General features: G+C 45.0%; 1 protein-coding gene across 1 annotated transcript in view; it reads left to right on the forward strand.

Moving 5' to 3' along the window:
* Positions 1-7,779: 7,779 nt before the first annotated feature.
* Positions 7,780-22,516, forward strand: part of OSBPL11 (oxysterol binding protein like 11) — a 33,300-nt gene continuing 18,563 nt past the window's right edge. The window contains exons 1-3 of the mRNA XM_032190040.1: positions 7,780-7,910; positions 21,342-21,410; positions 21,951-22,126. Coding sequence (XP_032045931.1) covers positions 7,780-7,910; positions 21,342-21,410; positions 21,951-22,126 — 376 coding nt within the window. The remainder of the gene's footprint in view (positions 7,911-21,341; positions 21,411-21,950; positions 22,127-22,516) is intronic.

The following is a 22,516-nucleotide window of genomic DNA, read 5'->3' on the forward strand; positions in this document are numbered from 1 at the left end:
TCACTACTCCCTGATAAAGAGTCCCTCCCCATAAGATGTCCCTGGTCTGTGGAGTACTTGAGTACTGCAAACTGTAATGTTTTCATCTAAATTAAAGTTTTTAATTACAAAATGCTGCCGTATCAGTTCAGTAGCCTCTTGATCAATTGATTTGTGAGGCCTTCACATGGGGTTTGCACTGACCAGGGGTGTGATTGACAGCAGGCGAGCAGTTTTAACCGGGGACACAGAACTGCCACAAGAAATGGGGCCTTTCTCAGATTTGAGCCCTGGAGCCATGGAGCACCGGTGGATGCTGATGACTTGTTTCCTCAGGCGAGAAGAAGGATCTGTGCTTGCCGATGTAGGCACAGTGTTTGTTTTCCACATAAGCCCAGGAGAGCCCTGGAGTGTGAGTCATTAGTGCATAGCAGACATAAAAGCCTGGGCCGCTTAGCAGGGAGGACAGAGACAACCCTCCCGAAGGCACCCCCTCCCACGCTCACCTGGTCTGGTTCAGCACCTAACAGGCTGTGCACATGTCAACACTGGGAGTTTACAAAGCCGGCGGGTTTTCATCAGCCGAACAGCTGCTGCAAACAAAAAAAGAAAAAAACAGACTTGCTGTCAGTGGTGCACTCTTTCTGTGGGGACGATGTGGTCTTTGAACGTCCCTAGAGATGTGACTGAGAAATGCCAAACGTGGCAGGCACCGGGCAGGAGGTGGGGAGGGAGGAGATGTGGGGCTGGCTGCTCTGTGGGGAGCAAACCAAGGGCAGGGTAAAGTGCAGAACCCACGGGTGCTTTTCCTCCCTCTCTGCCCACCCCAAACGTGTTTACGGGGAGGAATCAGATCCCTTCCCAGCACTCATTCTGCTAAGCTCATGCTCTCTCATCACCTCTTTGCTGTTTCTCTGTTTATTCAGGTGATGCTTCTCTGTACCTGTTCCAGCACGAACCCTGGCTTGCTGAGCACTGATAGCCTGGATGATACCCTAAAATCTCAGTGGAATTTCACCCAGTGCCTTGTATGTATTTACTTATTGTTCCTGGAAATACTCGCCTTGCTACATGTAAGACTGCATTTATTATTTTAATAACTACATTGGGCATGTGGCTTTTCCTCTTCTGTTCACAGCTGATGAATTTTAATTTTTACAGAAAGGTTGTTAGTCTCTCAGTGCACGTCCTTGCATTTTATATGGTTACATTTCATCCCATGTCTGTTCCCAGGGCATAGCAACCATATTGTTCTCCCTGTAAGACTTCTTCTCCATTGAAAACATCTCCCAACTTTGTCATTACCAAACTTCATTACCCCACTTGTCATTTTTTACACCAAGCTGACTTAATGCCATTATTCAGTAAGACAGATCCCTCCAGTCCCGTAACTTTGCTATCAGCACCATCAGCAGTTTTCACCCCTGTACTAGATTCCTTCAGCATTTTATAGTGTTTATGTTACTCCTCATCTTCTTGAGTTTAACTAATAAGTTTCCCAGTAATACTAAATCAAATGTTTTACCAAAGTCCACACTGATAAGATTTTACCAGTTTTCCTTTGGCCACAAAAGCAATTATCTTATCAAAGAAAGATATTGGGTTGGTCTGCACATAACATGCCTATCTTGCACTTTAACCCATTTTCTCCTTCCCTCCACGACTTTTGTTACTCATTTGTCCTACAGCCCTTGTCCTAAAAAGCCTATAGACTTTGTGCTAAGCAGCCTATAGATTTTGCTGATGGCGATTATTCAGCCTTCAGAACTGAAGGGTGAGGGAGGAGCTTTGAGTTTTGTGGCTGTGTTACACGTGGCAATGTCCATACCCGTGCCCTCAAGCCTGTTGACAGTGCTGCCTCTGCCTTCCAGGGTTGCATTATCTTCCCTATGGAACTGAAGCAACACATCCCTTTAGCTTCTAGCTATCCAGCTCTCTACCCTGCTGTCATTGCTGGTGATCCTTTCCTTTGCTTTGTACTGATGTAGCTAAAAACCTTTTCCTCTTGATCTTCTTCCTTTTGATTTGCTTCGATTTTGAGCAGTTCTAAGTTTGTGCCTTTAACTGTTGATGTTTGAAGGATAGTTTTATTTGTATATCATTCCCTTCTTCTCTCTCTCTTTTCATTTTTATTTTTTTAAACTAGGCTTCCCGTATTTTTCTGAGATGTCCAGCTCTGTCTGCACTGCAGTTTGTATCCTAGCTGGGCATATGGAGCTCGAGCTAATACTCTGCCTCTACCCTAACTGCAAGCACCACACCTGCCCCACGCCTTGTAGCAGACAGCCTGCTGGCTGGCATTAGCATCAAAATTACAAATATAACACGGGCCTCTTTGTTTTCCAGTGGAAAAATTGTGGGCACAGTTTTTCCCTGAATTATATTCTAAATGGAAGGTTTGCAGAATTTAAAATGTATGTATAAGCACTAGATTATTGTATGCATAACTGCTATTAACTGTGGGCATTAAGTAGTAGCCATTTATACTGAGGCAGCCTGTAGCTTGGTGTAGCTCCTCCAGGGTGTTGGATACAAACAAACACTGCCAGTTCATGTCCTTAAGAACTCACAGTCCAAGTCACTTCCAGCTTCAACATGGATTTCTTGCAGTCTGGCTTTACCAGCTCACAGGATACAGAAAATAAATCAACACTGAAGTTTTTACTCCGCTCATTTTATTCAGTTGAGTTCTCTGCTGCACCTCCTGGTTAGATTAGATAGCAAGAATGTTTGTTTGTTTGTTTGTTTTTCCACACTTCAATAAGTTCTCCAAAAAGGTACTTAGCAGAAAATTAGACTGAATTTTAGCCGTATAGAAATCTTAAGTCAACTCCAAGCAATTTTCATAATCCAAGCAGAATGGACCAAGAAGCCAACTGTAAACAGTCCGTATTGTTTAGGGCTTTCTGCAATTCAATGGATAAGGTTTTCAGGAGAAGTAAAATATTACAGGACTGTAACAGAAGTGAAAAATGCTTCTGCTGCAAGGAAAACTGTACTGGTAACTTATTGTTAGTTGTCTTCAAAACAGACATCAAACCCCAGACAGCAGACCTACAGAGACTTTCCAGAATCCAAATATACCTCCTCTGTAGGAAGCAGAGGCTGCAATGAGAAGGAAGGATATCGTCTGGAAATTATGAAGTGGATGCAGAATTGATTAGAGGAGCGTGCAGGTACAAGTAGGACAACTGGTAGCAAGAAGAGCTCAGTACCAGTCTCCCATATGCAGATCTTATATATATAGTGATGGAGCAGTCAGATTACAAAGGACAGTTTTGTCTTCCAAAATTACTGAGTGCTTTGGCTTGGTTTCCAAACTGATCTTGTTATCATGATGCACCTGGAAATAGCATTTGACTGAGATAACAAGAAGCAAACCATGATAATGGAGATCTATGGCAGATGGAGAGAGACGCAGGTTGCCATAGAAACCATGCAGAAAAAGCATGTAGGAGTGGAGCAAGGCACAGAAAGAGAAGGGGTTAGAGACTGAAGAACTGAACTCACTCAGTTTTTCGAGACATTAACAAAAACACATTAGTTTTACAGGGGACTGAGAGCCATGGAGGGCAGGAGTCCTAACGGTGAGCTGCAGAAGGCAGCGATGCCATGTTGTGCCATAGGGGAGGGCAGAAAAAGCCTCTGGAAAAAGGCCAGAGGTGAATGAGGTGGCTGAAATGGGTGGGAAGCCCTGGGGCACAGCCACAGCCCTCGCTCCCTTGCGCCTGGTGAGCACGCTGGTGAGAAGGGGATGTGCTTGGCCTCCTCCCTCCCCACACGGAGGCCGTAGGTGTGCAAGAGGTCACCCTGCTTCCAGCAGTGCCTGCTTCCAGAGTCAGAATCAGGGCCCCTCAGTCCTGTCCTCCCCGAGCTCCCAGAGCACCATCCTTTCCTCAGAGGGTGCCCTGCTGGGATTACACAATATTCCAGCCCGGGTTCCTGGCTTCCAGCCAGACTGAGCCCCAGTTTGCGTTTCCAAGTCTGGGCTGTGCTGCGTGATGTAACGCGGGAGGCTGGAGCATGACTCAATGCAAAGTCACACTGCGTGGAACTGGAAATGGTGCCAAATGTGACTGTGGGGGATGCAGGCAGCGAGGGAAACTTTGTAGGCAGCCTGAGCTGCTGCCGTCTGTGACTCTGGTCCTTTCAGCTGGACATCTGAGATTCAGTGGAGCTGTGGTAGAGCAGAATACGATGCACAGTAATGGATGGAGAAGGGGAAGGAAATGATGAGATGATTGATGGTGACTGAAAAGCCCAAACAAATAAAGGTTTTGACTCATTAAGACTACAGGAGTGATGAATAGCTATTAAATGCAAGCACCAGTGATTCTGCACATCAAACAGTTCAGCATTTCACATACATGCTCACTTACAGCGAAGCCATGGATCCAGTAACACAGCGATATCTGTAAAGCTCCAGAATCGAGACTCTCTCAAAGGGTCTGCCTTGAGCAAGAATCTAACCCTAAGAAGCATTGACTGTACAATTAACCAGATATGAAGCACTATTAGCAACAGTATCTTTTGGGGCGGTTTCTCAGTAGTTTGAAGCTTTTCCAGTTCAGCAATGATTATGAGAAATAGCACTCCTCGTGCAAGAAAGGCAGGCGGTACTCTCCAGGATTTTTGTTATTTCTCTATGTACCTGTAGGGGATGTAGTTCCCCTAGCAGATAGCAGCAGTGATTGCTTATCTCCCCTGCACCGCCTACCGGCTAGGATACAGGTTTAAAATTATGTTAAGCTTGGTCTTATCCAAAGATAGTTTTTAGGACAGGAAAAAGTGCTAACCAACTAACAAGGGGGTGATAGAAAACTCTTATCATTCCTATTTGGAAAATAAATAAATAAATATATATACACACATATATTTAGGAATACAAGTGATGAGAAAATATGTTGGGTTTTAGAGCTTTAGTCTTTGAACATGGATAGATTTTGCTACTCTGAAGAAATGATTCTGATGTGAAGAAAGGTGGAGCACATATAGCCAGACTATAAGCTTTGGAAGAAATCTGCAGGAGCGGTACATGGTTTTCATCAGATCCTGGACAATTTTCTAAGAGTATCAGAGTGATAAAGTATGGAAAATATGGCAAGTTTTCTTAACATGAGTTACGATAAAATACTATTCACTTCAGTTTGTAGCCATCATCAGGCCTACAAAGGCAAATAGTGCTAAACATGTATTATCCTTTTCATGCTTTCCTCCCCCAAAGCTGCAACTCTTTCTGAGTTCTTCCAGGAAAGAAACCGGCAGCACCAGAAATCACAGTGATGGGTAAGGGCCAGGCGTACTCGTGGCAGGGTGCTCGGCAGTGATTTTAGTCATTTTGAGCCACTAAATTACAAGTGGGGAAGGAGACTAAGATCAGTGAACCTGACCACAGGTTATAACTAGTAACAAATGTAAACTGAAGGTAAAAGACACCTTTAACAGTGCCTTCTTAGCAAAACTGGTTATGCAGTCGTTAAGCATTTTGTCAATGCCACCTTACGATAATCTCTGGTATTACAAGTGCAGCACTTTTTAAAAAGAAAAATGCAAATGCATGGGGTTTGCCATCAGAGTTTACTCTCTGTACTCTCGGGTTAGATCCTGAGAGGCTGCAGAAACACACAGTAAAAACACCAGCCTGTCTGCTGTGTTGGGGAGGTTGTAGGTGGTGTAATGTCCTGCTGCCTGTCTGACAGCGACAGGTCTGGCACAGGTAAAGTTACATTTCTGCTGGGACCAGTAGTCCTCAAGCAAGGGGAAATAAAAGACACACATGGGACTCTTGCCTGAGTTGCTTTTGCTTCACATTTTCCCAGGAACATTTCAGTGGTGTTGGCATGCATTATGATACAATACAATGGTATTATATTTCCAGTTATGGTTGCAAGTGATCAGCAGGAGAGGAACTAACATGTTTAGAGGACAAGAGGAATGCAATTCTGGCCCAAATGTTCTTCAATGGACAATCTGACTCTGCTGATCTGTTCTCTTTTGGTTCCATGGGAGAAACATGCAGCTGAAAAAGCCTTTATTTTCCTGCAGTGATGAGTGTGCTTGTAAAAAGGCAGAAGTAGGGGATTTTATGCCTGTGCAGTGGTAATATATTATGTCTCTGTAAGACATATTATAGCTGTAGGTGCAACAGGCAGTCCTCACTGCCTCACTGTGGTCTGTTAGTCAGATTTTGTGTGCGTGCTTGGCAAGGAGGAATAATATGGGCTAACTTAAAGCTGGCTTGGTACTTATAAATACATTTTAAAGACATGATACTTGTAAAATCCTATCCTCATCTGATGGCCAAAGGCAAAAATGTTTTGAATGTTGCTGGGAAATCTGGAATGTGCTGATGGGAGAGACCAAGAGAGCCTCCAGGGTTATGAAGCTGCTGTGTTGAAGGGATGCAACTGGCCAAATGAACTGTTTGAAATAACGTTGCATTTTTGTTTCTGTTTGACCTACACATATTGTCATATAGGGAGGGCACTTTCAGCATCTTTTGTGTAACAGTTGTTTACCGTAATATAGCAGTGCTGAAAGTGAGACCACAAAAAGGTAGGTGGCTGTGTGTCCAGGCACCCTGCCTGTGAGCTGGAGAGGAGAGGACGAAGAAGTGATGGGGTGAAATGGGATGTGGAGCAGAGCCACAGCCTCGCTAACCAAGGCAAGTATCCTTCAACCCTGATTTTAAGAAGTAATGCAGCCACAATCGACTGCATTTTGCTTTTGCAAAAGTGATGCCTGGCCTGAAAGAATACACAAACCAAAAACTACTTTTCCCAGTTAGCTTTGTGTCATTCTGTGAAGGAAAAAAAATGCTTAACTGTTGCCCACATGCAGTATCTAGTGGCAAAACAGAAAGAAGTGCGTATTTCCTCTCAAGGTCAGGCTTTGCTTGGTGAATAAGGCTCTGGGAACTTCTGAGTTTGGCCCTGTTTTATGGGTCTCTGCAGAAGCTGAACTGGAGGACAGATGTGGGTTTCTCTGAATATTTGGTATCAAACTTGGCATCAAGTCTGGCGTTTGATTTGAAATGAAATATTCTTCCACCAGGACTGCCGAAATCTTTCACTAGAGGGCATCAGCCGGCCGGGAGAACCGCTCCCACGGGCAGAAAACCTTTTCCTGAAAAGAAATGCTGGTACCTGAGCGGTGTCTGAGTCTGCTCACCGGCTCTTTGACAGAAGCTTGTTTGGCAGGCTACCACAGAAACGTCCTTTAAACCGAGATATCCTAAACAGCCCGAAACTCTTTGTGTCAGTAATGACCAAATAGGCTGGCTTTGCCCAGTTGGGAGTGATTCTCTCTCTTCTGTTTGCAGTGGATGCACACAGAGGAGAGCTGCATTCCTCCTGGATAACCCACCTGGAGGAGCAGTATGGGGTCTGTCTGTCACGGTGCTGCCTGTAACAACCCTCCCACATCCCCGGGGGCGGGCGGGCGCACTTCGATGTTTGTTTAAACTCCTTTATTTTCGCCCAGGCGCGCTCGCCCTCTCCTGAGGGACGCCAGGTCTACCCAGCGCCCGTGACGGAGCGGGGAGATGGCGGCCGCCGCCCCCGCCGGGCGCTGCCCGCACCAAAGATGGCGGCGGCGCTGAGGCGGAAGGGGCGGCCGGGCGGAGCGGGGCGGAGCGGGGCGGTCCGGGGCAGAGCGGAGCGCTCCGGCCTTCCCCGGCCGTGCGGGGAGCCGAGCCGGGCCGAGCGGGGCTCCGGGGGGGCGCGGGCAGCCGCCGCCGCCGCCATCTCCCATCTCAGCCCGCATGGGGCCGGCTTGAGCGGGGCCGGGAGGCGCGGCGCCATGCAGTGCGCCGACCCCGCGGCCGCCATGAAGGGGCCGGAGGGCGAGGGCAAGGCGGAGCCGCCGGCGGCGGCGGGGCAGAGCGGCGGCAAGAGCGGCGGGGGCCGCGGAGCCAAGGGCTGGCACTACAGGTGGGCACGGCGGGGCCGGGAGGTGGGGGGGGGCTGCGGGAGCCGCCGGTGCTCGGAGAGCCCGGGGCGGGTGGCGGTGCCCTCCGCCGGGACAGCTCGGGCAGCGCCCCGGGGGTGGCTGCCAGCTGCAAGCCGCCGCGTGGTTTAGTTCTTAATTGGTATTATTTTTAATTATTTGTTTGCTTAGATTGTTTCGGGGGGGGGTGTGCGCCGTCGCTTGGAGGCGGCTGTCGTGTGGCCGGGGGTGAGCAGAGCCGCGCGGTGTGGGTGCTGGGGGGACGCGCCCTGCTGGCTGCTGCTGCCCCCGGTAGGCTACGGACACACACTCCGAGTTGTCGGGGATGTGCCTCCCTCCCTCCAGCACTTCTAAAAAAATAAACTTTGTGCTGAACTCTAGCGTGGCCTGCCTGCTTTGGGATCGTAACCTCGCTGTTTGGCGTGTTTCGGTCCCTGCCAGAAGCTCCCCGAGCTTTGCCTGGCGTGCTGTGGTGGCCGCTCACCGCCAGCCTGGCTAGGGTGAGGGGAGCGTGGGGAAAGCTGGCCACAGAGGGTTCATTAGAAATAGATTCAAATTAAAACGCTTCCTGTGAGCGAGCCATCCGCCTGCGTTTTAAGGGGATTTAGGAGTTTCTGTGTGTTGTTTTTTTATTTTATTTTTTTTTCCTAATGTATTTTCTGGTTCAAGGAGTCGCTGCTCCCATCCAGATCAAGGACGTCTAAGGTTCGAGGGACTTGTGACTGCTTTAGGGCTCTCATCCTCCACTGGAGTTGGGCTGTGTTGCCATTGAAAGTAGTGCAATTCTGGGAAGTTTGTGCATTTCTCCTGCTAATGGAGACCCTCCAGAGCAGTCAGTGGACACTCTGCTGTGTCCTGCTCCTGGGGGCAGGAGAAGGGGCGCCTTGTGCTTCTGCACGGGATGTTGGGGGGTCACCCACTTGCCTTGTAGAAACAAACACCTAGGCCCAGCTGGCAAGGGTGCTTCGTGCCTAATGATTTTAACAGGGTGTGGGCGGTGCAGGCGTCTCTGAGCACCTAGGTCTTAAGTAACTTCCTTCTGAATGACCCCTTTTCAGGATCACCCACCCGGCTCTTCTGTTGCTCATGCTCGCTGTTGTGGCTCGCAGGGCAGAGGTTGTGCTGAGCCTGCCTGCTTCGCGCCTTGCCAGCCTCACTGCAGCCAGCAGGATATGCCTTGCGACTACCACTACGTGGCTGAAATTGCTCTAGTGGAAGCTTGTTATTTTGTAGGTCTTTGGGACGAGTTTAATATATTAATTGTGTTATGATCTACACTGAGTTACCTTGCTGTTAATCTCCGCTCTGTTGGGAATCTATTTACAGCTCTGTTTGACTTTTTATGTTTAATCAGGGACAAAAGATCACCTTTTCCCCCTGCCTCCCTAGGATGGTTTCCTGTCGGGATGCTGCAGTTTAGTTTTTGCATGCTTACTTTTATTACGGAACGTTGTCAAGTAAAGGAAGATCTCTCTAGTAATAAATGGGTCAGTACCTAAAATAGTGGGTTTAGAAACATTTCTGATGGTGGAAGTTCTCTCTTTTTAACTTTCCTGGCACAGGGCGTGGGCAATGCGTGGTCATGCACTGTAGCAGAAGTAAGGTCCCAAAGCACTGTGTCAGCACAGACTGTGTGGTGCAGAAGTGTAACTCTGTACTTGGTGAAGTGTCTTTTCAAAGCAGCTGGAGCATGTTTGCAAGACAAATGGGGCCAGTACTTCATACTTCACTGCTATGAATGGGGAATCACGATGGTGTGTGTGTGGGGAAGGGGACAGAAATCTTCAGCACTGCTGGAACCTGAAATAATGACAACTGAATCTCAAAGAGTTGGAAAGTCACACTTCCTTGTTGTATGGTGCGTGTCCAGAGAATATTAAAAAATGGAGCAGAAAGTCTAACTTTATGTTTTTGTAGGGAAGTAGTATGGAGGTTTTTTAGAGAGCTGTAGTAAAGGGTTAGGCCTAATGTTTTTCAGTGGAGAAGAAACCACCAGAGGCAGATGAATGCTTCAAGTTATGTAGAAGTACAGATAAATCTCTTTGCAGACATGCTCTACTCAGAGCCTGTGTGTGATGAGTTTGGGCAGCCCACACAGCAGTGCCTCCTGTGGCTTGTATGGCTCTGTTTCTTTGGAGTGAAGGAAGGTACTCTTTTATTTTTATTTTTATTTTTTTGACTTAGTTGTTGAGTATGGGAGTCTGGAGAAACTGCGCTTCTAGACATCTGACAGGAAGTTATTTTGCTTACTTATGGATGTGTGATGAGTCTCAGAGTGTGTCTGAGAGCAGCCAATGCTGAGCTGCCTTTTCTTGACTGATAGCAGTAACAGTGTGAACATTACGTTACAGTGAAGTAGATAAGAAAGAGCCTGAGAGGCTGTGCTGCATGCTCAACTTCTTATCCCTATTTCCATTTAGAAAAAAAGTTAACATGAGATGAGACTGCTGAATAACCTCAAATTACTGAAGTTTACTTGGCAAAGTGATATATAACTTCTTGTTTTTAAACTGCTTTATTTTCAGCAGTTATCAAGTTAGGAAGTGGCATTGCCCATTTGCATTCAGCTATTCTACTTTTAGTCTTGATCATCTTCATTAATTTTTGCACTGCTCTAGATTGAGTGAACAGAGTAGCTTGGAAGCAGTGAGAGAAAGGCGACAGCCTTGGCAGGTACTCGTATGATGTGTGAATCATAGTCATTCAAATAACATAAAAATTTCACAAGCAGAATCTGTATCTGTGAGCTAAATAGAAAGCTGGTCAGAGTACTTGCCAAGGAAATATAACAAATCCTCTCAGCCTGCCTTGAGGGAATTTCAGATAATTTTGAGAGAAATGACTTGCAATAACTGGTTCTCGTTTATCTCCGAAGATAAAAGTTCAAGGCACTGCAGTTGACTAGAGAAATGAGATTGTCTTTCTCCATTGGAGATGTGCTAATGTGCCGTCCTCTCACATTTTTCTTCATGGTTCTGTTCTCAAATGCATAAATCAATTCAGTTTCTTTTAAAAGGGCTCACAGCACTTCTTCCCTTGCTGGTAGAAATATATGTACATGCTCATTAATTTCCTAGTGATAGCTGATTTTAAGATTACAAGTTATATTTCAAAACTTATTTGCTTTTTAGTTCCTCATGTCTTCTTTTTGGTAACTATCTTTGTTCCTTATTTCTTAAACAGCTTAAGCATCTGTTCACTATGGATGTTGCCACAGATGTCTGTGAAGTGTTACAGGTCAGATGTCTTTTGCTGTTTTTCAAGGAAGCAAGTTAACTTTATCTGTTCTTGAAAGTTTACTAAATGCTGCCGGGCTGTGAATTAGTATATCAGAACATTTCAGTGGAGGCAGTTTCTAAGGCAGGGAGTCGGTTTCCTAGACTTTTTCCTCTAGGGGTGGCAATGACAGGAAAGCGAGTTCGTCATGCTGGATGCATTCTGTGTGCTCTTAGTTTATCAGCTTAAGATGGTTTCTCTTGTTATATTACTCCACAGGCCTTTGGGCCAGAGTAAAAGAGGCTGAGAGTGAGTAAACAGCAATGCAAACAAACAGTGGACAGAGGGCTTTGGCAAAAAGAGCAGCATTATAGCATCATAACTCTTTTAAAAGTCAAATTCAAAAATCTAAGAAATTGAATGCTGGGTGACAGTTGTCTTTGAAAGGCTTTGTTTTGCAATTGACACTGACTGCTCTTCATAAATGAACACACACACCAAAAAAAACCCACACCCACAACAAAGGCTCTCCCCTGAAAACAACCAACCAAAAAAATGTGAAGAGTTACTGACCTTAAATCAGTCTTCTATTGGAGCAGATGAGCATGCAGTAGTGCAACAGAACAGGCAGCTGAAACACATGGGTATATTTTTAATTCTGTGTTTCAAGATGATTGTGGTCCCTTCCCCATAAAATAATACCATGGGAAACGTGTTTTAAAGAGGGTGGTGGTTGCACTTGTGAGTTTGATCTCAGTTGACTTGGGGTGACAATCTGCTGCACTTCAGGCAAGTGGAAGCAAAGTGTGTGAGACTGAGCTAGGCTGTGGAAGTACTTAATTACTTTTTTTTTTTTTCATGCTGTCTTGTGAAATGAATTAATTAGCTCCAACAAAGGGAAGTGTCTTGAAACTGATACCATCGTCTTGAGCAGATGTTGATAAGAGCCCTTTTTATTGAGGGTGGAGTTAATGTCGGTCTTAGTTGTGAGGATAATATGTAGAGTTTTTCTAGTTTCTGTGTTTTTCTGTTCAAGATTAAGCATTCTTGGAATGCAGAGGATAAATTTCATGCGTTTCGCCCTTTAAAGCTGAAAGCAGCTTGGCAGAAGCAGATAAACTGGGTAATGGCAATGCGATGTCTAACAGCACTTCCTACGGAGAGCCTCTCCCTTGCTGATCCTTCACTCCTGTCTCTGACCAGCGTTTCTCATTATAGCATTAATGTAAGCATCTAATTCTTGCTTAGGCTGCCATACGGTGTATTAGCTGGCCTAATTAACTTTGGACTCCTGAGAACAGGCTGGAATTTAAGTCCCTATCACTTGAAAAGTATAAAAAAAGAAATGTTACGCAAATGTCACGCTGGGACAGCTCCCAGTAAGGAAGTACCAGGAGCGCAAGCACTTTTATTCCCCATCTCCCACGTCCCGGGGTTTCTTCCTGTGCTGTCTGGAGCTAATTATTTGGGGTCACGCGTGGGGTTTTGGTGCTGGGTGTCCCCAAGCCCCCTCCAGGCCTTAAGGTGGCGTTACCTCAGCTTCCTCAGCTCCTGTGGCGTTCCCTCAGGTTCCCGCTGCCGCCCGGCTCTGTGACATCAGGGCGGCGCCCACCGCTTCCATTTATTACTTAATTACATTTCTATGGAGGGTTTTGCTGATTGTATGATGGATCTGATGTCACGCTTGTGTCACGGTGACCTCAGCCTGTTTCTGGAGGCCTGTGATGGCGCCCAGGCCATCTGGTGGTGGAAGACCTTGGCTGCCGGGGATCTCACGGTGCCGGTGGTCGTGCGAGCTGCCCTCCATTCTGGTACCAGCAGTCAGACACGGGTGGATGTCATGTTCATTCACCATGATGGTGGGAAGTGGCTGAAAAGCCCCGTGCCTGGATTTATTTATCCTCATCTGAGTCCTTCCTTAACGAGTATACTGTACTCATAGCACTGACTGAGAAACACTGCACTCAACGTAGTTGTCTCTTCACAACACAAGAAGGCCATGTTTAAAATGCTCAGCTGCTTATATCACGCCCCCCCCCCCCGATCTGTTCATTGTTAATAAAATGTTAAGATCGTTATTTATCGCACTTATTTTTGTCCTTGATAAAGCCCCAAGCACTTCTCAAAAGGCAGGTGAGCGTTGGTGCTCACAGACTGGAAGAAAGGAGATAGAGCAGATGACAGCCCAGATTCATTGTGAATTGAGAGAAGTGTGTGTGCGAGCGTGTAATAAGTGGGTAGAGTTGGGGAAACAGGTTTGGGCAACTTAAATAGGTCGTGGTGATGGCTGGTGTTCTAGCAGAGACCTGAACTGGGGCGGCGAGCTCTGAGTTTGTCTCCAGCCCTGTGGCTGCTCCGTGAGCAGCTCTCAAGAGCCGTATCCCTCTCCTGCTTCCCAGAGCAGGCTGTAAAAGCTGCTGGGGCAGGAGCAACAAACGTGGGAGTTGGTTCTGACATGCGGGATACTTTTCTTAATACTGGAATATTCATTCAGAGTTAAAAATTAAGCTGAACTGAAGAAGCAGAAACTTCTAAATAGCTTTTAACCATCCAACAGTTTGTGCTTTCCCTAGAACAGATCTCTCCAGGAGCTAATGGCCATTACAAGCGCCAATCCTGGAAGTGCAAAGGGTACTTTCTCAACTTGCCTTTTCTAATGTAATCGTGTAGCAGCATGTTAATTAAAATCGCCTACAATATTAACATCCTCCTCTGCCACACACGCTCTCTCCCTAGAGAGAAGATGAAAAACAAACTGTGTGTGACCTAATCACACTGCTTAATGTACAAGCAGAAAGTGCCAGCTGCTGCTGGTAGATTGTCCTAGGTTGGTTCTCATGCTGTACTCACAGTACCATGAAAACCACAGCACCCTGTTTACTTAGGGATGTTGCCTTGACACACATGCCCATCATCAGCTGGTGCTGATGTGTTTTTATTGTAGGGACCACTGCTTGTTGATAACGCTGTCTGGCAACTTTCATTTTAGGGTGCTTGCAAAGCTTATGTGGTTTCAGGTTTTCTATATGGCACATCTAATGATGAAATGCAGCAGGCTGAAATGGGGGGGGAGAAGTGCTGGTATTTTGTGTGTTAAGCTGGCAACCTCATGTTTGATAACCTGGGATGCCTCTCTGCTTTGGAGCAGGAACATCAGTGTCATGGGGAAGGCTTTTTGCCTTGGATGTGCCTTTTTGTCTTTCACGTGTGAATTTCTAAGTTTTTGAGTCTGAAAATCTTTAAAAACGTGCTTAGTGTCTAGGCACTGACGTTAATTTCCAACAGAGCTCAGTTTGCTGAAGCTGACTTCATTTGCAGTGGAGCTGCAATGAGCGAGTGGTCTGCAACTGAAAGCCAAAAGTCTTCAAGGTATAGCTGCAGGATGCTGTGTTCATGTGCTCATTTCTCACCCTGGCTCTGACCTCCTCTGTGCTAACAGTCACGCTCTTTAAACTGTTCTTCCTCTGTAATCACTAATTGTATGTTCCTCTTTCTCAGAGGCCTAGTTTGGAACAGTTGGCTCTGATTTTGCAGAACTGTTGCAGGGTCACAGCTGCAGCTGAAATCACCAGAAGCTGTGATTTGAAAATATCAACTGCAAAAATATGGTAGGGAAAAAAATGGGCCGCAGCGAGCTCAAAGCTAGAAGGGCTGAAAATTCACTGTACATCCGTTCCCTGTCAGTAAAATGGAATGACAGTATCCTCTTTCTTTATTGTTTGGTGCATCACTCCTTCATAAACATCGCTAACAAGCACAGGAGAAGAAACTCATAGGAAAGCTTTTTGTGGGAGCATGAATATCAAATGAATAACGCCTGATGTTCACTGTGCGATGAACAGGAAAGGTTTTGAGTAATTTCTTGTGTGGGGATCACTGTCCACTTAAAGCACTGACCAAGAAAGTAGTCCTGATATTTTTGTTTGTTGTGATGACCATAAGTGGTTAAACTAACACAGATGCTTTCTTAATTAGCGCTTAAACCTGCTGAGTACCTCATGCCTCAAGTTTAATGTAGGAATATTTTGGGTTCATTTCCATATATCTAAAAGCTATAGGATAAGTTTGGGTTGGGATATCTCTAGTCCAGCCTCATGCACAGAGCAGGGCCAGCTTCACAGTTATAACAGGTCATTTAGGGCCTTCTCCAGCTGAGTTTTGAGCATATCCAGCGATGGATGTGTTTGTGCTTGCTTGGAAATAGTAATTTTTATCCTGCATTTAACCTAAAATGTCTCAAAAATTGTTCCAAAAAAATAAACGTCTCTACTTTTTATCTGGATAGCTAATCAGTGTCCATACCTACATTTTAAGAGCTCCTAGGTTAGAAGAGGTTAGAAGCAGACCAAAATGCCTGAGGGAAAAGTATGCATAGCAGTTGATGAGCTAAAACATGCTGGAGGGTGCTTAGAGTAACTAACTGGTTTTAGCACCAGTGTCTGTGACTAGTACTTGCCAGGGTCTGCCACTTTCTGAAGAGCTGTAGACAGCAGATACTGCAGCATTTCAGAGGTGCTCATCCATCAGTGTGTTTGCCCAGCTTGCGTTGCATTGTTATGTTACGTTGCTGCTGTTTGCTGAGCAGAGCAGCTTTAACTGTCAGCTGCCTGAGCTTGATGAAACTGGACTGGAAGGGAAAGGTTTGGTTTCTGGTAACAATAATACATGAAGCTGTGCGTTATGGTGTGCAGCCATAAACTGGCAACGTGAATGCTGTTAGTTACAGGAAGCAATAGCTGTGCTCCAAGGGCGTAAGGTGGAGAGTTCATACCTCCTGAGCTGCCTGGTTTTTGTACCTTTCACCTCTAAGATATTGCTGTGAGTTAAATCCACAGTTACTTGTTCAGCAGTAGCTTGAGCACTGGTTATCCTTGCAGAATAATCTGCAGGGCTGGCTGCTGACTCTCAGGTCCAGCTTCTTTTGTGTTATGCTGATGCAAACCCACAAATAAATTGTGTGTGGGTAGAGTTCATGCTGACTCGAGCTCTTCACATACATGCAAGAGAAATTGCTTAGCTGAAACTCACTGCAGTTTTTTTTTTACAGGCAGATGAGAGCTAAAGAGCTCCTTAAATGATAAAGTAGTTAAATATTACCAGCTTTACAGTAGCCCAGTGAGAGCAGTATTTTGCTTCTCATTCATTAAATGGTCTCTCTCCTTTTCTTTTTCCCATTGCTACCCTGCAGAAGTGTTACAGTATTGTTTCATTTGTGTATAATTGATCCATGGCCTTTTAATGCAGAAAAAAGAATTGAAAGTCTAATTAGTATGCCTTAAAAAAACAAAACAACAACAGCAGAAAATGTTGTAAGCTAGATTTGTCATGTTCCCCTGGAGAACTTAGTGCCAGGAGAAAATTTAGGTGCAAATGCAACTGCCTTGTCGATAACTTGGGCTTGCAGGGCTTGGGCTCATTTTGGGTCCTCCATGGCAGATCAGTGCTTCTCTTCCAGTTCATGTGCACTCCTAAAGGTTTACAGGAACACGCGGAGAAGTTCTTATATTTAACAAAGATGTGTGTTGCTAGCATGTTTTCATGCTTGCAGCCAGCAATTCTGTTCACGGGGTTTACAGTCAGTGTTGTCATGTTGTTGGACATTTCTTCTTTGCACTTGTTGGTTTCTAAACTCACAGTCGAACACAGTGGAAACAGATGAACTGACGAACAGGAGCTATTGCGGCTACTTCACAGCTGACTGCATGGTCTTGGTGGTGAGCTGCATGGCCAGGTCAGTTTTTTATTTCTTCCAAAATCATTTGGAAAAGCGGAGCTAATGTGTTGCTGTGAGCTGGATGAAGGCTTCCGCCTTGCCTTGCTGGGTGTGCCGGCAAGATCTCTGCAGTCACAGAAGATAATTTGCACAGTTTCCACTGCTGACATAGCTTTTTCCTCCCCCCTTTATCTTCTCTTCCTTCTCCCCGCCTCCTTTTAACGAAAAGGGGAATTAATACCTTGTAGACAAGCATGTTGCAGTGGTATATGGGGAATAAGCAAGCTGTTACAGACCAAGTTCAGTAAAAATGGTTCCTGCTGTTTTTTCAAACTGTGTAGTCAGAGCCATTCATTGGTTTGCATTGTTATGACCGTGCTGTCTTCAGATCCATGTGCAGCCAGCAGCTGCTTGGAGCTTACGGAAATCCGCAGGGAAGCCTTTGGCTGCTGCTTTGCTCCTCAAGCAGCTGCAGAAACCTGGCTGCTTTCAGTGTCCTCCATGGTGCTGCCCGGGCCCCATAAAAGTTAACATTGGCAGAGGGACAGCCTTGAAGTGTGCTCCGAGCCCTGTCCTCGTGGACAGGCGAATTTTTGTGCTGCTGTTGGCAATGCCCTGCTTGAGAAGAGGTGGGGAGGTGCCTGCGCAGAGCCTGCCTCTTGGCGAAGATGTTGGCCCTGTGCCTGTCAGGTGCAGGTTGGCTTGGCTGGAGCTCCTGCAGGACGTCACCGTGGGGCTGCTGTGCCTCAGCATCTGTGTTCGAGACTTGGGTGCTGCATGTAAACAGGATACAGGAGGAATTTGGCCCTGCCATCACCCGCTCTTCTTTTTCCTCCGAGGAGGAAACCAGCCTGCAAGGCACCGACAGCTGCTGCAGCTTGAGGGGCGTAGCAGAAAAGGACAAGTAAGGGGAGAAAGGATACATAAATCAACAGTAATCCTTGGTGAATGTTTTATTCCTCTCGTCTTTGAGTGGTGCTTGGGTATCTAAAAATATGGCTTGTGGGAGACATCACTGGAGATGGGGCGGGCTTGTCCTCTGAGAAGAGTACAGACCATTTTGTAATTTCTCATAAACTTTAATCACTCGCTTACAGGGACAATTTTAGTTTATAAATATTGTCGAGTGGGCTGAAAAAGTGAGATAGGTGGGCAGCAAAGTTCAATAGTGCTCAGCCTTCAGGGGAAAAAAAAAAAACAACAACCAAATATTTATTGAGGGGTAGATGTGCTGGGCTGAGGTTCGGGTGCTGTACCACAAGTTCCTGCATAACTTTTTCTTGGATTATGATTTGCAAGGAGTCATTACTTAAAGCAGTACAGTAAGTGTCAACTTTATTTTTTCTTAACATGCCTAACTGGTGCAACACTTGCACTCATTTTTTGCCTTCACTTCAAAGAAGGACACAAATTTTTATGAAGTTGTTGACTCATTGTGGCTGAACTGTTCCTGTTCCTTTGACAATCTGAAACTGCTGGGAGCATTTTGAGTAGCAGCAGCAGCAAGTTGGCTACTGAAAGATACACTACCCGTAGGTACATGTGCATGCACCTAGCTAGCAGCAGGTTTTGCTAAAAGGGAGGAGGATCCCAGCGCAGCCAGGCCTTGCTGTGAGCGTTGTGCAACGCTGCTCAGTGATTTTGGTCACTTCCAAAACCTGTTTTCTAAAAGTCAGAAACCCCAAAGTGGGGTATGATAGGGGCTTCTGAAGTTCTGCAGACAACTTTAAACAAGTTTCACTATTGTTTCCTTGGAATAAATGCTGGCAAGTAACTTCTAAGGAAGTTACTAATTTTACCACTGCTGGTGCTGTGGTTATCTGAGCAGAGCCAGCACCCAAACCACTTTGCTCTCAAAATCTGCCATCTCAGAAGCTTTCTGTAGCTCCCAGAAGAGCCCTGCTTATTCCATTCTTGTGTAATATTCCTTTTTTTTTTTAAACAGGGTTTTTTCTGCCTTATGACACTGCTTTAGCTGATGTTACAACATTTAATTTTGCTCTGGAGGCACTTACCTTAACATTACTGAAGGGAATGCCCTGGTTACAATTCTGTGGCCTTGCTGTTAATAATGTTGAGCATGTTTTGCTGTATTTACAGGGAAGTACTCGTGTTTACACAAAAGGAGATTAGGAGGTTAGCTCTGCTCCTGGAAGAGGGGTGGACAGTTACAAGACAGTAACCATCTCTCTTTTGTGAATTATGATTTTCAGTCTGGATTTGCAGTTTTTTTTAGTGTTACTGATTTTGAAATAAGCCTTACTTCAAGTGTTGAAAACACACACCATGGGCCTTGGAGAACTTGTGCTGGGAGAGTGTGATTGATGCCTACGAGGGCTATGTTCTTGCTCTTCTACTAGTTTGTGTTTGCTTCCAGGCTCTTACACTGTCAAGGAAATGTTTTAAATACCGGCCGAGTTTCTCATGCCCTTTGGGCAGGTTAATCTGTGGCATGCGTGGCTGCTCAAAGTTTGCTCGGCCTTTGACGGGGTGAAACCTCAGCATAGTGCCGATGATTTTCACAGCTCTGTCAGCGGGCACAGTTAAGGTGGGAGACAATGTGACCAATATTGCCTAGTCTGACAGAAAATCAGCTTTGCATTGAGTTAACAGTTCATGCCTGGGATGTGGGGTCAAAATTAAGGCTTTACGTGCGTGCACTTGCTGCTGAGCGCGCCACTGCTTTGGGTCCCTCAGTGGGACGGGGCAGCAGCTCTTCCCTGAGCTCTGTGGGCTGTGATCGCAGAGCAAGGGTGAAGCTTGGACGGCTAGGCAAAATGGAAAGCAATTAGCTGTGACTAGAGACGATTTTCAGAACATTAAAGACAAGTTTGTGCACTTTTATGACTGCAATCTCACAGTTCTCGGCATAATTGTGACAATGAATAAGTCTAAACTGCACTTCACTTGTACGCAGTAACAGCCGATGGGGATGTGTTTGGTCATGTCTCCTTAGCATTTTTATGAGTTTAAGATGCTCTCTGCTCTCCTACGGTTTGTTTTTGTCTGCATAGTACTGCTTAATGAGCTATTCCTAATTAAATTCCTAGCTAGTCCCACTGGCTGCTTTCCATTGCAGGGCAGTACTGTGATACTGACAGCTACTGGATGCGTTTTGCTGTTTTTAAATGTAACGTGAAAAATCAGCTACTTGGTTTTTCTTCAAACACCTGACGACTCAGTAAGTGTACTCTGGTGATACTGCCTCTGTTTAGAAATGAAGCATGGGCAGCAGCTTCAGCTGTTCTGTAACGCGTCCACCGATACTTAGCCCAATTTTGTTGGGACCAAAATCCATGAATGGAGGTGTTCCCCTGGCTCTAGCAGTCCCGTGTGTCCCCACATTTCCACTCTCCCTGATAGGGGGGCACTTTGACCACCTAATGACTGGCACAGGCTGCTGCTCCCATGGACTCGAAATAATTTTCCCTTAATCTTCAATATACTGCAAACTACAGAAAATTTAAATCTAATAAAATAGCTTAAATGTAAGATTCTTTTAAAAAGCAAATGGTTAACATCTGATGTTTGGGTTGTTGTTTCCGTTCTTTGTTGGGATAAAATAGGAACTTCTCACATTGTACCTGAGCGCTCTGTCTCAGACTGCTCATTTTGCTATAGGACTGTGCTCCGCTGTACCAGTTGGGTTCATTCCAGCAGCATTTCTAGAGTTACGGGAATGTGCTGTATAAAGTTGAGTTTCAAGCTGTGGTTTTAAGGAGATTAGTTTGTTGCCGTAAGACTTGTAAACCTTTCTTTGGACAATGGATTTTCAGAAGTGCTAATGTATTTTGTCTGTAGCGATGTTAAGTCTCCATGCTACGTGCCCCTTGTGGGTTCGTAGTTCTGGTGGGTGTTGCAAGTTCAGGCTTCGAAACAACTGGATTTTCCTGCCAGGCCAGAGAAGGAGACATTTCAGGCTTGCTTTATATTTCAGAATATCTTGATATGGCCTGTACATGCATGTTGTCTTCTGCACAGCACCTGTATGGTCTGGAAGGATTCTGGAAATTAAGGACGAGCAGAACCATCCATAGGAGTACCCAGCGGCAGGTTTTGGCTAGTGACCATGATCGAGGTTCTCTTAATAAGCTAAAGAAAGTTAATTTTGTTTACAAAGCTTCCTTAAATGGGGGAACACAAAATAAGTATGCATGCATAGTTTATATTTACCTGAAACTAGGCCAGAGTGACTGTTGAATGAATCTTAAGTGTTGGTGAAACTAATCATGCCTGGAAACTGTTTGGAGTTCAGTAAGTCCATTTAAACTGTCTTATGAAATAATCTCAGAAATTAGATTCAAATCTGTTAAGTATTGGTAGTTGTTTTTTGTGTTTTTTTTTTTTTTTTTTTTTTTTTAAAGATAGCGCCGCTCTAAAAAATGAAGGTGAAAATTAGTTTTCAGGGAATAGATAATGATGCTTAGAAACTGAAGCTTTACTACTTGATATTATCTGATTGCTTTTCTTTTTCTTTTTGTGATAGTGATCACATGGAAAATATTTATGGCTACTTAATGAAATACACCAATCTTGTCACTGGTTGGCAATATCGGTAAGTTTTTTTTTTTTTTTTTTTTTCCCTGGTGGTTTTTAGTAAAAAAGACTCTTGGCATTGCCTAAATGAGTGCATTTCAGTCTTTTTAAGTAGAAAATGGGAAAATCCAATGTTATTAGGCAAACTTGATGAAAGTGTCTTAATCCTTTTCTCTATATAGGTTGAGCTGTCATGCAGATGAATAATATTTGTATTAAAGTATGATTAAGAAGTTAAAAAATTATTAAAAAATGTTCTTTTAAGTCTTAAAATCTTGCAGTAGTATTCTTCTGTGAGCACAGTTGTTCTCTTGTTCTATAGAAATCCATCCCAATCTTTGAGAAAAATTTAGTATAAACTTAATTTGTCTGCAGACATGTTGGGAAAATATTTCATGTGTTTAGGGTTGTACTGACACAAGTCTTTTAAGTCTCAGTCCAGTCTCTTGTGAACTTGTGAGAAATCAAGACTTCCATTTTATCTGTTCTCACAATCCCTTCTTAAAAGAAGATGAAAATGCTGACTTTGTTTTGTGTGTTTGCTTTATCACCATTGCAGATTTTTTGTTTTAAACAATGATGCTGGCCTACTGGAGTACTTTGTGAATGAGCAGTCAAGACATCTGAAGCCCAGGGGTACCTTGCAGCTGGCAGGAGCTGTAATTTCGCCCAGTGATGAAGACTCTCACACCTTTACAGTCAATGCTGCCAGTGGGGAGCAGTATAAACTAAGAGGTAGGACCTCTGTTCTTGGCCAGGGGACTCTTCCACTAGAGGCACTCCTGGCTCCCACCTGTGGTTGCCGCTCTGGGCTTGGCAGCCTGTCCAAAAACAAAAGAATTTGTTTGACTGATTGCTGTAATGAGTGTTGTGTGTGAAACTTTCAGCCTGCTCTTCAGTTAGTTAAGAGCTGTCCTTCTGTTCGGATGGTTCCATACTCTTTGGGCTTGATGATGTCCAGAAGACCACAAATTTGAGACGTGTAGGGTGGGGGGGTTAATCTTCATGTATAGTGTCCTTTAAACTGTACTGATACAGAGTTTTCTAATTCATTGTAGGTAACATTACTGTGTTGACACTTGTAAAGGATTATGTTATTCCTAATGTTCTGTATGTTAGTTTTCT

The sequence above is a fragment of the Aythya fuligula genome, chromosome 6 (genome assembly GCF_009819795.1).
Source record: "Aythya fuligula isolate bAytFul2 chromosome 6, bAytFul2.pri, whole genome shotgun sequence".
NCBI lineage: Eukaryota > Metazoa > Chordata > Aves > Anseriformes > Anatidae > Aythya > Aythya fuligula.